General features: G+C 43.9%; 2 protein-coding genes across 5 annotated transcripts; both read left to right on the top strand.

Moving 5' to 3' along the window:
* The first annotated feature begins 202 nt into the window (after positions 1 to 202).
* vangl2 (VANGL planar cell polarity protein 2) lies at positions 203 to 10,451 on the top strand. Of its 4 annotated transcripts, XM_023832666.2 has the most exons (9): positions 203 to 618; positions 944 to 1,001; positions 4,290 to 4,606; positions 4,982 to 5,108; positions 5,591 to 6,195; positions 7,368 to 7,504; positions 7,586 to 7,721; positions 8,016 to 8,268; positions 8,427 to 10,451. In XM_023832666.2, exons 3-9 carry the CDS (start codon positions 4,536 to 4,538, stop codon positions 8,685 to 8,687), a joined length of 1,590 nt encoding a protein of 529 aa, XP_023688434.1. In that variant the 5' UTR covers positions 203 to 618; positions 944 to 1,001; positions 4,290 to 4,535; the 3' UTR covers positions 8,688 to 10,451. The 4 variants fall into 4 exon arrangements, with proteins under 4 accessions (XP_023688434.1, XP_023688435.1, XP_072567218.1 ...); XM_023832667.2 differs by lacking the exon at positions 944 to 1,001; XM_072711117.1 differs by having other exon boundaries at positions 203 to 1,001.
* A 2,478-nt stretch (positions 10,452 to 12,929) lies between these two features.
* LOC111854575 (CD48 antigen-like) lies at positions 12,930 to 22,182 on the top strand. The gene is made up of 8 exons (XM_023832648.2): positions 12,930 to 13,258; positions 15,143 to 15,463; positions 15,643 to 15,906; positions 17,754 to 17,858; positions 18,020 to 18,069; positions 19,945 to 20,016; positions 20,919 to 20,981; positions 21,263 to 22,182. The coding sequence occupies exons 1-8, from the start codon at positions 13,195 to 13,197 to the stop codon at positions 21,347 to 21,349; spliced, it is 1,026 nt and encodes a 341-aa protein (XP_023688416.2). The 5' UTR covers positions 12,930 to 13,194; the 3' UTR covers positions 21,350 to 22,182.
* The last annotated feature ends 43 nt before the right edge of the window (positions 22,183 to 22,225 follow it).

Raw genomic sequence — 22,225 nt, 5'->3', positions numbered from 1 at the left:
GATATTGAATCTTATAAAAGCAGTACTAAAATATGCATCAAGCAAGAAGTGGCACAGATTATTGTGTTTGGTATTTGCACATGTATGTAAATAGGACCCCTTCTCTGTCATCACTATTTCGTGTAAAGGAATCCGCCTTGCAAGTACTGAATATTCCCATTTTACCCGCGCAGCATTTCGGGAAATATTTCCACCCAGTTAGCCGATCCGTCTGGAGCTTTTAAATATAACCGAATCGGTTAATATGCGAAATATACAAACAAAACATGTGCAAACATTTTCCTTAAGATAAAGGTACACGGCGGAAGGATTAGTGAAAGTGAACGGAAAGAGGGATGAAGAAATGAGGGCGGGGCGCCGAAGGATGGGGGTGCAGTTTGAGAGAAAAGGAAAGTAGGAAGGATTGAATGGGTGGAAAGAGGGAAGAGGAGTTCGCCGTTGTATGTAGGAAAAATATCCATTTAGAAGGAAAAAAAGAGCAATAAATGTTAAAGATGCGCTGCAGCAGTCGGAAAGCGGCGCTAATTTGCATTTGATGGATTGATCTTTTTCCCTAAAAAGCAGTGCGGATTGTCCTGTCCGATTGCTTTAACTGGTAAACTGTGGAGTTGGCAAGCAGTAAGTCTCGTTTGAATGCCCTCTTCGGCGTTTATAGTTAACTTTTTAAAATTCTAGCCCTTGTTTTACCTTTTATTTTGGAATTATGCGTTTTGTATGGTGTAAAGATCAATCGTTTTCGGGCAAAAGAGACGACTCTACGGTGATTTAGCCAAGCAAAGCGCATCAGCACCTGGTTACATGGAAGCTGGCACATGAGAAAGGGGATCGGATACGTTTGCGGCCAGCTCCCAGCACCGCTTACCTTACGAGGGGGCTCGTGTTATGTCCGTGTTCTGCATTGAAATATTTTAATGTAAATCCCCCTAAAAACACCGATTCGCAGCGGGATAGCAGAAGACTGCTGGGGAGATATCTGCGGCGTCTGTACGTGAGAGTGGCCGGTGAGTCCCCCCTTCCATTGTCTGCAGCTCCTCGGGCTGGAAATAAACTGGCACCAAATGCCGAGCGCTTAATGCAGCAACCTACCATCATGATACACCATTGATTAATTTTTGATCGCCTTGCGATTTAAATCCTTTGCGTGTTCTCATAACAGCCGAGTAATCTTCCTTTCTCTGCTGCCTTTTGTAAGGGCTTCTTGCGGTCATTAAATTATTAATCGGGTCCGTACTGTTGTGCTCCGGTATCGAAGCCCGATTAAAATATCTCATTTTTTTCTTTGGCAAGGAGAGGAATGTTAATTCTTGTTTTTCAGTGGGGTTTTTGGAATATGATCAAAATATCACACATGCAGAGAGATTTCTGCGTGCCAACTGCGCGTCAGGAACGCCGTTATGGCTAGATTGAGTCGTTATGATTGAGTCTTTTTGTTTGTTTGGGTCGGGTAATTTCACAGCTCATAATTCCTGGGAATCGCATAAAAGAGGCGCGCTATGAAAGGTTTGTAGAACATTTGTTTTAAAAATCATGCACATTTTATGCAACAAAGGTCTGTCCGCTTGTTACAAATATTGTGCATATAACAGAAGCTGCCCATCTGCGCTTGATTGCTGCTGGCGCTTATTCCAAAGTATCCGGGAGAGTGTGCGGCGTATTTCCGAGTCGGACCGGGCCGGGCCGTGCCGAGCCGAACCGAGCCGAGCGTTTCCGCTCCGAGCGCGCGGCCGCGAGCCGTGCAGCACGCGCCGACTAGCACGGGTCCGTTTGGCGCGAGGCTCTGCCTATTGTCTCAGCTGGTCGGGTCGCCAAGATAAACAAAAGGCCGCGAAGCCCCGGGCTCGTCCGGCGGAGGCGGGTGGGCGTCGGTGTCGCGGGGGCAGGGCCAGGGGAAACCACTAGCCCGTGGTCATTACTCAGGCCTGGTGGTATTGGCTTGTGATTTTTGGGATTCCTCTAATAGGGATTTTGGTGACTTATTACCATGTCTGTTTTTAAATCACACTTAAATGATCCTGCCTCGGGAGTCTCATGGATCCTGGCTGAAAGTCTGTGCCAGGCCCCATTACCGGATCACCACATGCACACCTGCTTTCTTCCCCAAAACAGATGGGGTCAGAGGCTTGTGTTTGTTGGGGCAGAAGTGAAGGGCAGGCGGTTTGATGGAGAGCCTGTCTGTGTCTGTGTGTCCTGGCCTGGAATGTTTGGTCTTTAATGTTGTTACAGGCGCTCAAGTCAACTCTGGGCGCGTCCAAAGAATAGTGTGATTTCCACAGCCATCAGCACCTGGTACTCTGACACATGGGAAAGCTGATCTCATTTAATGACTTTTCAACTGTAGGTCAGAATGTAGCAAAGGCATCCATAGCTCTCATGTTTTTATTGAATAATTTCAAGTTGCTTGTTTTTTGAACCACGATTTCAGAGGAAATGTCACCTTGACTGGAAACCTGCAGTGGTTTTTGTTCTTGGCCATGGTTTGGTGTTTCTGTAAAAGTAACACATCTTCTTTTCTCACAGGCCTTCCTACTTTGGTGGGTGTGAAATTGTGCCTGCACTGTTGCTGAGCAAGACTTATGAATTATGAGGATAGTGCTATGTTGTGTGGATAATGAGGGAAATCCATAATGGGTGTATCTGTTAGTGTCTCGTTGGTAATCCCCAATTCAGGTTCAGCTATTGCACTGGATTTAGAGAAGTGTGCCGTTTCTGGCGGCAGATTAGGACCTCCCCGTACTTTCCCTTACTTTTAACGATGTAAAAGTGACACCGCAGAGACTCCTTTGTGCCCGTGTGGGTTTTAGTACCTAGTTCACGGTGCCAGATCTGTCGGCTTGTGGTTTATTTTCTAGTCTTTTGCTGCATGTTTATTTCAAATTGTGAAGCGAGGCTTCGTTCCGCTTATGCGGTGACCAGGGTGTTTTGAGGCAGAATTGAACGTTATCGTAGGCTTACCGTAAGCCTTTGTGTGCTACCATGGAAGCTGAATTTAAGGCGGAAATATGGGCTCTAGGGCACGTAGGGGTAACACTATCCCATGCACAACCCACACCTGCCCCACCTAGCCAGATCCTCCACACCCCACTGCCACACTCTGAGTTGAGTATGGTATAAACATCAGTATTTACTCCTGTTATAATTGTGTATTTTATTTGTACATCCCTTTTTGCATTGTAGTACTACAGTCCTTTAAACAGTGTACGGTTTATATAAGTCTGTACTCCCTTATTGCACCATTACACAATTGCCTATTCCATTTAAAATGAAAGCTGTACATTAGAAATGCAGTCGACATGGCATTGTGAGTCTGCACTGTATCTGACGTCTGGTGGTTTACACCTAAATCCAAGCCCAAACCAAGGCTACCTTCACACAGGAGTTCACTCACTTTCACACTTAGCTGATGCACCTTTGCTGTTTACATCGACGATTCTTCCTGTTTGCTTGCTTTCTGCCCCATGGCCGCGGCTGAATGCACTTGGAATGGCTGAAAAGCTGTCCTGTAAATAGAAGGTTGCATTTTTTTTTAAATTGAATTTGTTTGTTTAGGGATTGGAACAAATGGTCCAGTGTGATGTGTTTGTCATCAGTCTCGTAATTGAAGGCCATCACAGTCTATACAGGGCAAAACACCACTCATCATACTCACCACTGTTTGGCCCAACCAATCAGATGTGGCAAATTGATGCGTGTGGTGGTTGGCATTTGAGGCCAGGGACATGGGCGCACACACACACAAACAGACACACACACACACACACACACACACAGGCATGCTCACCAGCAGAGAAGCCTCCTGGTTTTCGTGGAGATTTTTTTTCCCCCCACACAAAGAGTTCTGCTGAGTTCTGTGACACAAAGAGAAGGGAGAGGATGGCAGAAGGTCAGGTCGCTATGGGAACTCTCAACCACAAGCCCCTCCACCCTCACACCCTCTTTCATTGCCATGGCAGCAAGGAGGCCCGGTTACCCGGGAGATTGTGGGAGACTGGCGGGAATGTGAGAGGGACAGGGGGAATGAGATGTTTGTGTGAAATTGCAGAAACTAAATACTATCACCATTGTATCATGCCCGTCATGAGGTGAAAGTTGGATGCAATTGCGCATTTTGAAATATTTTATAACGGTGAATTGATCATTTATTTTCTGTAAAGGCTGTTATGGAACATTAGACGTTGTTGCTGATAAAACGATACGATATTGTCTGTTTTGTGAAACCCTGGTATGTGGAGACATTCCTCCTTTCAGAGCCCTGGAAACCGACACATTGATGCTCCTCTCTGCTCTTCCAGGGCCCTTCATTGGACATCGTCCCTCTCTTCCTCCTCCTCCTCGGTGCTCCTGCCTTCTCCGCCCTCTGTCCTCCGGCCTCCAAGATAGATTCCCTCAGGAGCAAAGTTGACCTGCTGAAGCTCCCTTTGACCCTCTCCTCCAAGTCCATCTCTCAGCGCAAGAGCCAGCAGGGCGGCGCCGGAGAACGAGGGACCGGGGGAGGAGGGGCTCGCAAACCCCGCCCAGCGGCCCACAAGGACAGAGACATGGACACCGAGTCTCAGTACTCTGGTTACTCCTATAAGTCATCCCACTCTCGCAGCTCCAGGAAGCACAGGTGACGATGATGATGATGATGATGATGGTGGTGGTCTACCAGTATATGATGACATTGTAGCATGGTTTCCGATTCCTCCAAAGTCAGACCTGTGGTGGACCGTGTACTGCAGCCTTGACCTACGTAATTGGTCAAGACATTTGGTGTCTCTCTTTAGGGGACGTCTTGGTCTTGGTCATACATCTATCTTCAGACACTCAAGATCAAACATTAATACAAGGTCTCCGGTCATGTAGCGTTCTTCTCATTGCGTACATTTATGCAGTCTGGGTGACGCCACCATTTTGTGGCCAAGTTGTCACCAAAGGCAGCCTCACGGTTGGGTTGTGGTTGTTGGTGCTGGTGTCGGTGTCTAACCTCGCCTCCGTCCTCCAGGGACCGACGGGAGCGGCACCGCTCGAAGAGCCGAGATGGCGGCAGCAGCCGTGGGGACAAATCCGTCACGATCCAGGCCCCGGGAGAGCCCCTCCTCGACAACGAGTCCACCAGAGGGGACGACAGAGTGAGCAACGGCGCCCCTCGGTGTCAGACACGGAGCTTAGCACTGATTTAACAGGAAGGGTGTTTTGTTAAATAATAACTTACTTGCCTCGGGGGGCCGGTGGAGCTCATATTGAGGCTGTAAGCAGCTTCTGGTTTTCCCAGAACGTGGTGGGTCGTGACTCGATCGGCTTTCTTGGTTCTTGACCTCTGACTATGAGGGATGAATTGGAGAAGTGATAGTTATAAGGCCAACAGTTTAAGCCAGAGTTTCTCAACCAAGGAACCCCCCCCAGGACAGTCCATATTTTCACTTCCTGCCAGCCCGGTGGGGGGGGGGGCAAAGATATGGACTGCTGGGGGGTCTTTGAGGACTGGCATAGGAAAGATGCTGACTTGAGCTGGTTTTTCGTTTTGGGAGGCGTGAGGGTTTAGCTGAATTGTAAAGGAGAATGCTTTGAGAGTCATGTATGGCACCCTGCCCCCCCCCCCCCCCCTCCGCAGGATGATAACTGGGGGGAAACGACCACCGTGGTGACGGGCACCTCGGAGCACAGCGTGTCGAACGAGGACCTGACGCGCGTCTCCAAGGAGCTGGACGAGTCGTCGCCGCTGGAGTGCCGGCGCTTCGTGGGTCCGGTGCTGAGCGGCTGCCTGGGCCTCTTCGCGCTGCTCACGCCGCTGGCCTTCCTGCTGCTGCCGCAGGCCCTCTGGGAGACGCTGCACCCCTGCGGCACGCCCTGCGAGGGCCTCTACGTCTCCCTGGCCTTCAAGCTGCTCGTGCTGCTCATCTCCTCCTGGGCGCTGTTCCTGCGGCCGCCGCGCGCCACGCTGCCCCGCTTCTTTGTCTTCCGCTCGCTGCTGATGGTGCTGGTCTTCCTCTTCGTCGCCTCCTACTGGCTGTTCTACAGCGTGCGGGTGTGGGAGCCGCGGGAGCCGGAGTACCGCGTGATCGTGGAGTACGCTGCCTCGCTGGTAGACGCGCTGCTCTTCATCCAGTACCTGGCGCTGGTCCTGCTGGAGGTCAGGCACCTGCAGCCGGCCTTCTGCCTTAAGGTGGTCCGCACCACAGACGGGGCCAGCCGCTTCTACAACGTGGGCCATCTAAGGTACCTCCGCTCTCACATGTCCGGCATGCCAGCCATCTGCGGGGTATTAGGGGGGGGGATGTTGGGTTGCGCAGCTAGGCTTCTGATCGGAAGGTTGTTGGTTCAAAACCCCAGGTAGGCAGAGTGATTTCACCAAGGTTCCTGAGCCCCAACTGCCCCAGGGACTGTGACCCCACTTTGTGACCCCACTTTCTCAAAACAACACACGTCAGTTATATCCACTTTGGATAAAAGCATTTGGTAAATTTATAATTGAAATGTTAATGTAGATGCTTAAGGATGCATCTAATTGACATACACTAGTTAAGACATTTAGTAAGTATTAGAGATCAGATGTGTGCTTGACCACCTAGAATTAGGGGTTTCGGTGGGATTAAAAACTCCCAAACACTGCAACATTTTCTAACGAAAAGAATCTCCATCCAGATAGCCGTGTTCATGTCGCTTGCAAAAGTATTTTCAAACGCACTGAAACTATTGGCCTACATTGGGCAATACACGCATTGACACACTTCAGTAATTTGGTTTCTTTTTGTGCAAATATGAAGCTGTTTAGCTGCATACAGGCCAGCAACAGGGAAGGCTCCTGCATATCTGCCATGTTGGAACACTGTTTACTTCCGCGTAGGATGACCAGGTGACCAATCAGACGATGAGAGGGTGTAACTAGTGGTATCCAATCAGGGATGGGCCATGTGATGAGTGGAGACCAATTAGGGCATTTTCACTCTACACTGTGACTCTGAAATGGAGTTTCAGAAGTATACGACTATCAGCACTTTCAAAGCTCTCTGTTTGGGGGGTGGGGGGGTGGGGGGCTGGAAACTCTGGGGTAGTGTAGATCAGAGGAGAAAACAGAGACCAGTGTCTGTGTTTTAAAACGAAAGTGTTTTAAGCTCGCTTTACACTATGTTTGAAACTGCCGATCGGATTGATTTAGTAATTAAACGAAGGTGCTGCAAAAATCTTTCTGGCCCACTTTAAAACCTGCATAAAATCATCATCATGAGGTGGAACTGGGATGTTCAGGAAAGGCAGCAAAGCATTATGGGTAGTGTTATGCTTTCCTGTTATTAATCCCACTCGCATGGCTGAGGTCCCTTTCAGTTGAGCTTTGCTGTGTTTCGATGGGAGCCGTCGCTTGTCGTCACGTGAGTCTCTGTGTGCCGCAGTATACAGAGAGCTGCAGTGTGGATCCTGGAGCACTATTACAGCGACTTCCCCGTCTACAACCCGGCTCTCCTCAACCTGCCAAAGTCCATCCTCTCCAAGAAAATGTCGGGATTCAAAGTCTACTCTCTGGGTGAAGGTGAATCCCAACAGCCGCCCCCCTGTGTCTCCCGCGTTCTTCGTGGGCCCTGCTGACAGAATCTGCCTGCGTGTCTTTTAGAGAACAGCACCAACAATTCGACGGGACAGTCCCGGGCGATGATCGCCGCTGCCGCCCGCAGGCGGGACAACTCGCACAACGAGTACTACTACGAGGAGGCGGAGATGGAGCGCCGGGTCCGTAAGCGCAAGGCCAGGTGAGCTGGAACCGGGGCTTGCTGGGCCTGGTCAAAATCAAAGTCTGCTTTACTGTTGTTGCGCATGAGGAAATGAGGTAGGAGGCTGTCCTCATGCAAGCATCACGCATAGTACAGTAATAAACGTGCTAACATCGGTCATGAGGTTCTGCTGTGTGCTCTGTTGAGTTAAGGCACCTAAAGACTGAGATGGAACTAATTCCTTGGAATAAGTTTGCAGCTGGGTCTATCTCTCCAAAGAGAACATGTTGTAAAATTTGGTGACTGGCTGCTGCTTGCAATGACACCTCCCAGGCTGGTGGTGGCAGTAGAGGAGGCCTTCACCCACATCAAGCGCCTGCAGGACGAAGAGCAGAACCCCTCGGCCTCTTCGCCCAAGAACCCACGGGAGGTGATGGACCCACGCGAGGCGGCCCAGGCCATCTTCGCCCCCATGGCCCGCGCCATGCAGAAGTACCTGCGCACCACACGCCAGCAGCCATACCACAGCATGGAGAGCATCCTCACCCACCTGCAGTTCTGCATCACACACAACATGACCCCTAAGGTGAGTTGGTACATCCCACATCCGGGTTTTAGGGAGCTGTTTTGGACCAGTAGATTATCAAAGATGGGGGTGTCTTTCGTTAAACTTCTCATAACTATGATGCAACCCCACCAAATACTTGCAAGTTTGCCTCCGTCATCCTCTCTTCCTCTTCTCAGGCCTTTCTGGAGCGGTACCTGACGCCAGGTCCCACATTGCAGTACCAGCGGGAGAATGGCAGGGGGCGCCAGTGGACGCTGGTGAGCGAGGAGCCTGTGACCTCTGCCCTGCGCCAGGGATGCACCTTCTCTCTACGCCGGCTTGACTTTGCTCTGGTCGTCACGGTGACGCCCCTCCCCTTCCTGTCGCTGGGAGAGGAGTTTGTCGACCCCAAGAGTCACAAGTTTGTCATGCGCCTGCAGTCGGAGACGTCTGTGTAGGCATGTCGTTTTGCACGAGGAGACACGGGGAGATCACTGACTGGCCAGCGTGATGGATGCACGACACGTGCATTATTAAAATCTGGCTGCGAAAGATTCTTCTGAAAAACCAAGGGGAAGTTGATGTTCCTGAAAGAGCAAAAGGATCGTAAAGCTAATCAGCTCCAGTTGCTGGATTTCCGTTAACGGAGTTCAGTCTTTTACTAAAGTTCAGCATAACCAATCGAGGGGGAGTCGTCGTCTCAGCCTTGCCTTTCCTTGTCTGCTCGTCACAAATGACTTAAATGTTAAAGTAGCCTGTCTGTCCACTAGGGGCCTCACAGAATCTGAACCGGGTTGATCCCACTGGAGAAACGGCACATTCGTTCCACAGCTCTGCCTTTCTGTCAGTTTTTTGGCGATATGTTTCGTTTGTGGGGGAAAGGGAGTTTGGGTGCTTTTGGTATGTGGATGGAAGCTGCATATGAACCCCCGTTAAAGATGGTGTGACCGTGTGCTCACGCGCGAGAGCCGTAATATGCTTGTATCCCGTAGCTAAGCCTGTCTTTGTTATATGGACGTATGGACTCCTGTGCTCGAGTCGTACTTAAATGTCCTTTCTGACGCACGTCTGTGTGTCTGCGCCTGTGAATTCCCCCCCCCCCCCCCCCCCAACTATGCCTGTTGCCTCCCGTTACGGAGGAGCACTGCCTTTCTAACATGTAAAACACTAGATTTGGTGACTACTTGTGTAACTTCTCAGCTAACTTCGTATTATTATTATTTTTTACATTTTATCCAATGAGTGTGTGGGGATTTTTAGAAAAAAAAAAAATATGTACATAAGAATGACACTAAACCGTGCTGATGGATCTTTATCATGGGACAGTGGCCGACGCCATTCTCATTTTCATGTTTTTAAAACTGTGATTTTTAAAACGAGTGTCTTTTGCTGATGCTTTTTTTTTTTTGTTTGTTTTTTATAAACCGTTCCTGCCCCATACCCTCACTCTGTTTTGCCGCTGGACATGTGAGTCTGACTCGCCCAGAGCTGCTCACATGAGGCAGACTCATTCTGGCCCTGGTCACATGTTCAGTCATGTGACACGGGTTCGTTCCTCATGCCTGCCTTCCTATGAATTAACTCTGAATGTAAAGCTGTTTTGACATACAGGAGTACGTGTTGTGACCTGGCGTGGCCACAGTTACACTAGTGAAATGAAGCAGCATTCCCACACTCTCCCCCCTTGGCTGTGGTTTCTCCCACAATGTGCCTCTTCACAGGCCAAACCACTACAAACCACAGTCAATGGCTGTAACAATAGACGCTTAGTCGGTTTCCTTTACCGTTGTTTTTTTTCCTTTAGTCCTTGGAAGGTAATTCACTATGAAATGGCTTTGTGTTGTCATGCTGTGGGGGAGGATTGGAGACTGGGAGTTTGGTTCCATAGATGTCCTTTATGTATTTTTCGTTCATGTAATGTCAAAACCAATGAAACGAGCCTAAACTGTTTGTGTATGAATATCGTAGATGGAGATGAGTAACAAACTACGAATAATCTTTTTCGCTAATGGTTTTAATGCATGCATATAGAATTTGGCTTTTTTTTTTATTTCTGCTTATTTTCTATTACAGAAGTCTTACAGTGATTTTATTTTTTTTAAGCAGCTGGTTGTAAAGATTTGTAGCTTGTTCTGTGAGTGTTCCTTTTTATATATTTTTAGGACTAAAATTTTGGAATTTTTTTTTTTTTTTTTTTTTTTTAAATAAATTTTCTCTGTGCACTAATGCAGTCTGTCTCACTTTTTGGGTGAATGTTTTGCGCCTGGCCGACATTTGTGTGATGAGGGCGGGGTGGTCTTTCCACTTAAATCGGGGACGTCATCTTCCATTGCTGAACACCACTTCCAATACTCAAGACCTGAAGTACAGAGGACAGTAAAAATCCCCAGATGTCGTTCGTGCTCCACCCCAAATATCAAAGACACAAGGTACATCGGCTGCATCCTCGCCAAACAAGACCAATCCCATGATTCATTGCACCCCAAGCTCGTTCTTGGGAGTTGTTAGCGAGACGGTCTTGCCACACCCTAGGACTGCCGCGTCAGCCTCATCCATAAGTGCTCTGTGGCCAGTCACGCTGGAGCCGTCTGCCCCCCCCCCGCTCAGTGACCACACACAGCTGTAATGCCTTTTGCCCTGTCAATCTCAGGTTATGGGTTTTCGAATCAAATCTCTGTAAGATCCCTTGACACTTGGTGAGCATAAAAACTTCTGCAAAGTCCCTCAGCGGAAGACATGACAAGACCACAGTGCAATGTAAGTACACAGGAAGTGGTAATGTGCAACGTCGTATTAATAAAATTACACTGCATCATCGTTGCCTTTATTTGGAGTTGCAATGCATATGTGGCTAACAGGAGCTTTTTCAAATCTCACCCTCCTCTGCATCATTTCAGAGATTTCTGTGTCTTACGGACAGGATGACGTCATCAGCAGCGGCAGACTGGGGGACTCCCCCTGATTGATAAGGTGGCACATGGTCAAATACCAGATCTGTTCATATATCTAGTAAATTTAATGTGTGTTTACATATTGTTATTGATATAAAGCAGGGTTCAATGCATTCGTACTGAAAAGGAGAGCAATAACCTCAGCGTATAGAAATGAGTCATTTTATGCTTTAAATAGACTTCAAACTCTGTCGTTTTCCTCCCATCACTTGCTCGCTCTCTCTCTCTCTCTCTCTCCCTCTCTCTCTCTCTCTCTCCCTCTCTCTCTCTCTCTCTCTCTCTCTCTCTCGTTCATGAGCACAGGAGAGCTACAGAAATACCCATGGGATTGTGTGCATTAGCCGCTCAGGACAGTTAACAGGAACATGCTTGTCACTGGATGCCGGTGAAGGGACCTGCTGACTTTCTCCTCCTCTGTGTCACTAAAAGAGCCCATCGCACCCTGGACTGGCCTCACCATCTCTCAAGGCGCAAAGAAGACATGCATTCAGACTCTTCTCTGTCTTGGCACCTGTGTGGTGGAATGAACTTCCTCTAGATGTCTGAACAGCTGAGTCATTGGGTGTCTTTAAATGACTCTTTCAGAAGTACTTGAATTAGCACTTCCAGGATTATTACTAAAAAACATATTACCTGCCAACAGAGTTTTTATAGAGTGATAGTATTCAATAAATTATATTGAACCAGTATCAGAATGTATTCATTGATGATTCTTCTGAGCACTTATGTAAGTCGCTCTGGCTAAGGGCGTCTGCCCAATGGCGTAAATGTAAATGTATTTTTGTTCTTTACACACGTGACATGTGACTTGAGTTCCCGTACAGAACACGCTCTACGTTTACACGCTTAGCTGTGTGCCAGTGCGTGTGATTCCATGGCTGCCCTGCTGTTTTCCTGGTGATTGACAGTAGGCTGTTAGTGCTGTAACACAGCGTATTGGATCAAGTACCCATGGTGTACATCTCAAAGAGGAAGAGGAAGCGCGTTTAACACAGCGGTCAGTAAACGCTGATGGGGGGGGGGGGGGGGGGGTGGGTTCTGTTTTCTGGTAGCTTGGAAATACCTCAGTATTTTCAGTGTTTAGGAAATTACCTCCCAATTGTGAGAGGCTGCAGACACGAAATGGAAAACTATTCTTGCACATAGTTGCCCATAAAGTCTGTAATGTCATTGTTCACTGGATATTTCTCCTTGTGAGATTTAGCCTTGAAGAAGCAAACAGTCTCTGAGATCAGGGTCAGGGTGAGATACACTGTAGGCCAGGGGTGGGCAATCTTATCCGCAAAGGGCCGGTGTATATGCAGGTTTTTGCTGCAACTCCCTAATTAGGTCACTAATTAGAGGACTGATTGTCTGAAGAGTCCTCACACCTGGGTTTCAACAGCTGACCTACTGGTTATCCCAAAAACCTGCACACACACCGGCCCTCTTTGCGAATAAGATTGCCCATCCCTAGTCTAGGTGCAAGTCTGTATCCATCGAGGCATAATCTGTGTATATGATGGTAAGGAATGATGTGTCATTTTACAAGGATTAAAGAATGATCATTTAAAAAGCCACGGTATCTCTGTCAAGGCATCAATTCCAGTTTCAGTTTCTTTTTTATATTTTTATTTAAAATGGGTTTTGATTTCGAAACAATTTAACATTCTAGTGTGTATGCATATAAGCAATTGCTGAAATGTGTTTGATGAAAGATGAGATTTATTTGCATGTCATGTTGATATATAAATAAATGTCAATATTAGAAATAATAAAATAGACACTTGGATTAATTGCATGTAATTCAAATCCATTTATGTTGTCATTTGCATGTTCTGCTGTATTATTTTTGTACGGCATTCAAGACGAACCACGTGGGAGAAATGTCAGCACCACATCCTGTCCATATGCATCAAAAGACTTGTCCTCGCTGTCAGCAAATGCGATACCAAGCACAGAAATTGAGATCATGGTGGTAGGGGAAGTAAATGTTTAGTACTTATAAGGAAACAGCCTTTGTGTTGTGCATAAAATGTCCACCTTGCTTGTTCGCTGTTTCCTTCGTCGCTCTCTCTTGATATGGACGTTACCAGTGGGTAAGTCTGCCACCTTTTCCAATTCACCTCTTTTCACTCTGACCAGTGTAGAAATGTTTACATAAATGTATGACCAAGCTGAGGTGATATTTATGTTGTTCATAATGGTGTTTATGGCTCTTGTGGAAAATTATGAAGTGATATTTTGGGTCTAGCTTACGTTTATACTATTACAGGTACAGTGTGAATGACTCAGATCTTTTCTTGCATAACTTTCCATTTACTTCAGGCTGTTTATGAGTTAGCAAAAAGCTCACTTAAGGTTTTTTGATCTATTTTGTAAGACATATTTTGGGTTGTCTGCTTTGAATTTTGCTGTTTATTAATATTTATGTTAGGGATGCATCGATTGCAATTTTCTTGGCCTATCCCAATTACCGATTTTTTGGTATGTGTGATTGGCCGATACCGATTTTTCCAATATCCATTTTTGCTCTGAGAACAGCAAATACATACAAAAATCACATTTTCTTCACCTCAAAACTTTATTTTCATAACAAACTCTTATTAAACTTTATAAATTCAATTAGATTAAACTAAAAAAAATAAAACCCTAACTGCAACCAAACATTAATATATTCTTTAAAATAATAATTGGTACAGCAAGTAAACGTGTTTGACATGATACTAGCTTAAACAACTCCGGTAGCTTGACTCCGAAAATTGGAGAATCGGTATTCTATATTTTGGGCTGATGTAATTAATCAGATTTCTGAAGCCTCCATCCTGAACTACAGAAAACGGCTGGTCATTCAGTGCCATGAATTCCATAATTTTCCTCGTAATTTCTTTGCTCTTTTCACTGCTTATATCAACGAAAGACAGCAGACTGTTGGCTCGTAGATGGCTTCAAATATGCTTTGCTAGCAGCTTTTGCTTTGCTAGCTTCTTCAAACTGAGCGTGTTCACTGGGGTGATGTGTTTTTAAATGTCTAATTAAATTTTTTGTGTTAAATGTAGGGCTGTCAAAAGTAACGGGTTAACGCGGATTAATCCATCATCATGATTAATCTGATTAAAATTTTTAACGCAATTAACCCATCTGCAGCGCAGAATGACTCAAAATCCCTGAAATGTCTCTGTCAACCCATTTTGGGCAAATTTGGTGCGTTTCATTTGCCCTCGGAACTCGTATTCCGAGTCGGATTCTGGAGTCCTGAAGAACTTGGATTCTCGGAGATCCAAGAAATATCTCGGACAGAACAGAGGATCCCGAGTTCAGAATCCAAGATGGCTGCGCCCTTTATCAACAGAAGGGAAAGTTGTAGTTTTATCCTGTTTAAGCACTACTTCTTGCTTCTTGATATGGGTCCATGGTATTGCACTTCTGTGGCAGATGGAATGCATCCGACTTGTATTCAAGATGTTCAATAAACATGTTAAGTGCACATATATTCCATTATTTCTTGAGTCTGTTTGCTCATGCAAAATGAAATGCGATTAATATAGATTAAAAATGAATGATAATTAATCGTGATTATTCTAAATTAATCCACAGCAACCCTGCGATTAATCAGATTTAAAAATTTTATTGTTTGACAGCACTAGTTAAATGTCTTTGTATTGGTTCCCCCAAAGTGTACTTGGTCTTTACACTTGCTGCAGATAGCGAATTTTGCGTCTGCTTGGCTCACGCTGAAGAATTTCCAAATTACAGACATTTTTGCGTGTCTGAAAGTGCGTGCGACTGTGCATATGATTTATTGCGCATGAGCAAGATTGGTTCGTAATCAGAAATATGTATCACTGATCAAGCCGATCAGGCTGAAAATTGGCCCATTCCGATCACTGGCCGATCGATCGGTGCATCCCTAATTTATGTATATGTATAGCACCCATTTCTGCTCTTTATATAATGTCACAATTAACTTTTTTTTTCTGAAGTGTTCCTGAAGTTGCCCACTGGACAGTGTTGGCGAGTCGTGAATGGTGCTGTTGGGGAATCAGCTGTTCTGTCAGGGACAAATGACTCAATCCGGGTAACAAATCTGCAGTGGGTGAAGAGTGACATTATTATCATGCAAAGGTTTAACGGAAGTATAACTATTTATAACCAAGCCTATGAAGGGAGACTCACCCTGAGTGAGGGAGACGGATCTCTAACCATCAACCCTCTGATAAAAAATGACAGTGGAGAATATACCTTTGAATCCCTCCCACCGCCATGGCCACAGAAGAGACATGTGATACAACTTAATGTTTATGGTAAGGAAATGTCACATAATCCCACATCTAACTGTCCTGTGAGCTTCTATGAGCAGGGATAGGTTTGCTAGCTGAATATACTGCATATTAATATATCTATGAACAGTGAAAATAGGGCTGGTATATTAGCTATTGCGGTTTGAAGAAACGGTTCATGTCTCTGTTGGTGGTGTGAACAGACAGAATCGTGTCCGTGGAGATGGACCCGCAGGTGAGCTACAGCCCAGACAACAGCACCTGTAACGTGACTCTGAGCTGCACGGTGAAAGGCAGCGTGGTGGAGCTCTCCTGGTCTAAGGACCATAAGAAGATCCCTGATACGGAGGGGAAGGAGACCCTGGTGGTGACTCCCACGGCTGGAGAGGAGCTCTATTCCTGCACGGCCTCCAACCCTGTCAGCTCCCAGACCGCGAGTCTGAGGGTCTCCTCCTGTCAGACACAAGGTACAGTGAGGGGAAGAGTCACGGCTCTTTATGAGTCCCTGCATCAGTCTTGACTCCCAGGCACATGCCTCTACAGCAGGACTCACTAATGGCTGATAGATTCCTTATTGAACATGGACATAAGGAAACATTTATTTATGACTAGAATGTTACATATGGCAAATCATATTTTGGAGGTTTGTATTTAAAAAGCATACAGTCCTATGAAAAAGTAAGAACATTCCAAGAAAAAATTGTCTTCAAAATTATTTGGACAGACAAATATGAGATCTTCATTTCAACAATACTGACAGAAAAATATGATTAAATTGGAAAAGTCTGGATCCAAATTTATATTTAGTAGTCATTTATATAATTAAAATGAACAAACAAAAAACTGAATTTCTTGTGTGAAAAAAAGTTAGTACACCCCTACATTTATCACTACAGTAAACCTAAATTAAAATCAGATGACCATATAATGTACAAAAGATTTCTCCAAATTTTGCTAATGATTTTTTTTAAATAATCAGTTCCACCATTCATGAAATAAGCTACAAAATGGAGATAGTTTCAGACCACTGGCAATCCATCCTGGCCAGGCCATCTCACCATGTTCAGCCCTAAAGCTGGGTGCAAGATGCATCAGTAAGTCTCAAAGACCCAAAGGGTATCATCAAAGTATGTACAGACAGGTCTTGCCACATTTCATGTGAAAATAGTCAACCATAAGAAAGAGACAAATTTAACCTACACGGGAGGTCTGCCAGGAAGAAACCTCTGCTCTAAAAAAGAGCAGAGGTTTCTCAAGACTGAAGTTTGCAATTACAAATTGATTGCAGTCAGAATTTGATTGACAGCATGTCAGGGTGAATTGCAAGGTCTAGAAGAAGAAGGACCAACACTGCAAATATTGACTCTGCATAAACTTAATGTAATTGTCAATAAAATGCTTGTAATTATGCTTCAGTATACGATAGAAACATCTGACGAGAAGATCTACAAACACTGAAACAGCAAACTTTGTGAAAACCAATACTTATGTCATTCTCAAAACTTTTGGTCATAGCTATAAACACCAGCATGAGGGACAATACTTCTGGAACAGTGTGCTCTGGGCAGGTGAGTCAAAGGTGGGGTTGTTTGGGCAGAATTCTAGATGTCATATTTGGTGGAAAAAAGAAACAAAATTTGAGAAACAGAACCTTGGAGTGTTTTGGTTTGGAGCCATTTTGCTGCCTCAGATCCCGACCAACTTGCCATCATGCCTACAATGAATTCAACATCATACCTGAGAGTGCTTGAGGAGAATCAGAGGCAATCTGTCAAGTGCAAACTGGGCCAGAAGTGGATCTTTAGACATAATAATGACCCCAAACATAAAAGCAAATATACTAAGGAATGGCCCAAAACTATGAAATGTGGGGTTTTCGAATGACCAAGGTAAATGAATCCAACTGAAATGTTGTGGAGAGGACTTGATGAAACCCCTCCAACATCACACAGTTGAAGGTCTCCTACATGGAGGAATGGGCAACAATTTCTCCAGGTCAATGTAAAATACTGATAGTTATAAGAAAGAGGTTATATCTGCTAAAGGGGGCAATACCAGGTACTAAATGTAAGGAGGTACTTTACAGCTTTTCTCTGTCAGGTAAAAGTCAGTACATGTTTCCAGAGAATAGTTACATTTCTGTTCAATTTTGTTGAATGAATTATTTCAATCAGTCAAAACTTCTCAAATGAAGGCTAAGTATTTGTTCAAATAAAGACTACATTTTTCAAGTGGTGTCATACTTTTTTTATGTGGCTGTATTTATTGCATGTAATTAACAGTTGCTTTTTATGTTGTTATCATGTTATGATAGTTTCCCTGGATACCAGAATATATGCACTTGCTGGCACTGGAGCTCTGTTTCTGCTGGTATTGGCGATCATAGGACGCATCTTCCACGTCAGAGCCAAGAGGAAAGGTATGAGGGGGAAATGGGAACAGGGCAGGACCTGCAGGCTAAATGAAATCACAGTAACATATGGGTGGGTCTAGCTGAACACGTCTGTTATGTATCACATAGAGCTATGATTCATAGAGCAGTGACTGTGTGATTATTCATCCTTTCATTTCCCCTTGCAGTGACAAGAGAAATCCCGGTGTACGCTGAAGTCAGAGAGAGGAGGACACGGGTGAGGAGAGTGACTGCTTTGGCAGTAAATAATGTACTTCTGGACTTTAGCATTCAGTATTCAGAGAACTGAGAACGACAATGATACTGACAATTTGTAAGAAAATCAAATTGGGGCAATTATTTGAACACTTACTGTATACATACATATATTTATATATATGTGTGTGTGTGTGTGCCCTGTGACTATGTGCAAAAGTCCTAGGCAAAGATAATGTTTTAAGCTATTTTTCTGGGCAGTAAGTGTATATTTGCTTAGAAAAAAAACAATTTAACAGTCGAATATATGCAATTAAACAATGACACAAAAAAAGTAAAAAAATTCTTTTGTTCTCCAAAAAGTTACTGATATCTTTGGATGCCTAGAAGAACACCGCTCCGGCTCCCAAACCTTGTGTGTATTAGTTACATTTCACCACCAGCTCACTTAATTAACTTAGTGAGTATCGATTAGCCAAATACGGTGTGTGATTACTGTAAATACTGTGGTGATTTTAGAAGTGGTTTAGAGATGGCGCAATATAACACTTTGACAGATATAATATCACAGTTATACATCAACACAAAAATCGTTAAAACAGTTTTCAACTGCCTAAGGCTTTTTGGTAACACTTTACTTGATGAGGCACACATATTTAGGTAAGGTAAGGTGAAGATACAGTAACAAATATAGTAACTGCTTGAGATAAAACATGCATCATGAATCATTAATGATGTATTAACATGAGATCAGTATGTAACTAACACTTCGTTTGTGATTAATAAATACATTAATAATTGTATAACTATATTATTTGTGCCCCGTCAATAAAGTGTTACTGACTTTTTCATAGTACAGTGATACCTCAGAACTTGAATTTAATCCGTTCAGAACTCCGGATCGAATCCTAAAAAGTTCGAGTTGTGATCGAATTTTCCCCATAAGAAATAATGGAAATTAAACCAATTAATTGGTTCCCGGCCCCAAAAAATTACACCTAAATATGTTTTTTTTTTTTTTTAAAGCATTTAAAAACAAAATGAACCGGATAAAAGAAGAAGAGCATATACTGTATTAAGCACATTTATCAAAACGGTAATTTGTAAAGTAAGAAAATAAATGTATCCAAACAATGTGTCCTGCCCCGATCGTCCACTCCTTCCGTGTACCACGCCCCCTCGTTAACCCCATGTGGAATCCCCATGTGATCAGCTGTTTCTGGCTGTTGTCATTAGTCCTCTGTATTTAGTCCGCGTTTCAGTTTGTTTCCCCAGTCCGGTCATCGTATTGTCCGTCTGCGTTTTGCCTGCCTTACCTGTAATTAAACCCCATATTCCCCGATACCCTGACGTCTGCGCCTTTGTCTCTGTTCCGTCCCCGCTTGGCACGACAATATTATTATAATTAAACGTATTAATGGTTTATTATTAATATTAAAATAATGAACAAGAAATCTTTATTTTTAAATGTATTTTATTATATAATAATAATTACTGTTACTGTGTATTATTGTCTAAATGTATTTTTACTGTCCAAATATATGTATTCAGTTAGTGTAAACATGCACGGTGCTGTCACAGCGAATGCAAGGCTGAGACTGAAGCGTCACCCTTTGTTTCCGCTGAGAGACCTGACTCATTTCCCTGCGCGTACAAGTTATCTTAGGTCGGCATTCACGGTTTGACTTCTGAGATTCAGATCGAGCTCTAGGTAATTTTTTTTCGAACTGGTTGATTCGACTTTTAAGAAATTCGAGTTCTAATGAGGTACCACTGTACTGTGTGTGAGTGTGCGTTTGATGTATGAAGAAAAGTAACCATGCATACATTTCCATGCAATTTTAATGTTGCTCTTTTATAACTCTGGTCTAACATAATGTGTGGCCTTTGTTTCCAGGACATTAGCACTAGACAGGCTTCACCATCTAGAGATATATCCACCTGCTATGATGTTCTGCGAAGCACGTCTGTAAGTGAAAAACAAAATACACAAATATCCAGACATCTGCATGCATCTTACGTAAAGACAGGTGCTGATAAGGACAGGTGTTAGAAAAAACATGAATACATTAGTGGAAATTAAAAGCACAAAATAAACGTGAGATAAGCAGGAGCTTACAGCTCAGCAGCTATTTTTAGTGCTGTTCTTAAATACTGCTTTCCTGTTGCTCCTACACAACTACTATGCTCCATATATATATTTTTCTTTTGTTTATCTCATAATCCAGGCTCCTAGTATTTACATATTATTTTGAACTATTTGAGTTGCCTGTTGTGTGCAACTGTTTCAGCAGTAGGAAACCGCAAAACAAAGCCAGCAGTAGTTTCTGTGCCGCTGAACCTATGTGGCAGGAAATAAGTTTGCTGCATGAAGATTCTCACATTAACAGAGGAATAGTTTGAAGTCCAGTTGCATCCTACATTGAAAAGAAAAAATGCATGAAAAAAGGCTTATTATTATTATTATTTTTGCAGTGGGATGGTGTATGTACAGTATATGCACATTTTATTGAACTCAAGCTGATTTACTATAGATCATCACAGACAGGGGTGCCGTTAAAAATTTTTGGCCCCATGAAAGTATGTCATATTGGGCCCCCAACCCAGAACAATGTAATTATGCTCCAAATTATTTTGGGGCCCTGTCACTTAGGGTCCCTTGCAATTGTCCTAACTTTCCCGCCCTTTATGGTGCCAGTGATCACACACTCATCACGGAGTTTAAACAGAAATTGTAGAATTTTAAGGAGATTTGATATTTGAATTGAGAAATATGAACTTGGATGGTTTTATTTATTTCTTTGTTATTTACAATCTAATGTTGCTCTTTTGTGACATTGGTGTAGCTTAATATGGTCCCTTGGTTTCCAGGACAGACAGGCAGAACCACCTGGAGATGTATCCACCTGTTCTGACTTCTTGAAAAGTGCATCGGTAAGTAAAAAAAAGAAAAGCAATATGCACAAATATCATGACTGATGGATCTGTCATACATTAAACTAAAACAAAAAGACAGAAAAGGAAATGATAAGAAGGAAAGGAGCACATTTAAGATGAAGTATTGTTATAAAGACATTCTTCATTTTTTTCTTAGGTTTGCACAATTTTGTTATCTAGGTACATTGAATTCTGACCGGATACATCACTGCACCTTGCCGCTCTTGTGTAATTCAGCACAAACTATCTAAATAGTGCTTTCATTTTGTCTGAAACAGGCAGCCCATTCTGGAATTTCAACGATTTACGAAACTGTGAAATTTGGCCACGGCGCCCCACCAGCTGCAGTAATCCAGCATCTTTAGAAAAGATCTTTCCACTGACAGTCAGCTCTGTATTTACATTTAGTTCCTTTTCTGATCCTTTTGCCAGCAAGAACTTTGTATTCACACCTGGCAATTTTACAGGATTCGAACCAACAACCTTTAAGTGCTCTCGTTGCCTGCTGCTTCAGTTGATTTGTTTTGTGTAGATGCATTAACACTAGGAAGTTGTGTGGCTACTGAATTGCACTTGAAGATATCCCTGAGTTCCTCTCGGAGGTACCGAGCTTTTCAGGGACAAGTGATACATTAAACAGATTTAAAGGGAAAATCTCATGGTGAATATGAATTCTTTTGAAATAGGAACAGGGCTCCGAATAAGACATTTTGAAATGGAGACAGGTAGACTGTTACCAACACAATGTGTTTCAGTTTCAGTAATGTGTAATTATCAGGCAATCAATTTGAATGTAACTACATAAAGATTTTTTTCCCCATTTCTGTATGTCACTACATGGCCATTGGTGTAAATAAATCTTTTGAAGTGTTAAAAGAGAATTGTATAGGTTACTTAATTTGTCACTCTCATTAGTTTTTGAAATTGCAAAGTCTTTCTGTAAATGGGACTGATATGCTTTTGTGTTAATATAAATATGATAATATAAATTTTCTGTAATTGTGTGCTTTGTAGAAGGCTGCACGGAAATGGGGAAAACAGTAATACTACAGACATCCATGGTAATCCCCAGGAATGTTCTCACCCCAACACCACCAGGTGGCAGTGTCAAGCGAGTGATTTAATAATTAAGATGTTTAATAGTACTCTGTATTGTTGTTGTGTTGTTGAACACGAGGACAGGGGGGTCTGGTTTTGATACATGCAGGGACGGGGTGGGGGATGGTTTGATAGAAAAATAA

The sequence above is a fragment of the Paramormyrops kingsleyae genome, chromosome 4 (genome assembly GCF_048594095.1).
Source record: "Paramormyrops kingsleyae isolate MSU_618 chromosome 4, PKINGS_0.4, whole genome shotgun sequence".
Taxonomy (NCBI): Eukaryota; Metazoa; Chordata; class Actinopteri; order Osteoglossiformes; family Mormyridae; genus Paramormyrops; species Paramormyrops kingsleyae.
Note: the sequence above shows the minus strand (reverse complement) of the source record. Positions and strands in the feature narration are given on the sequence as shown.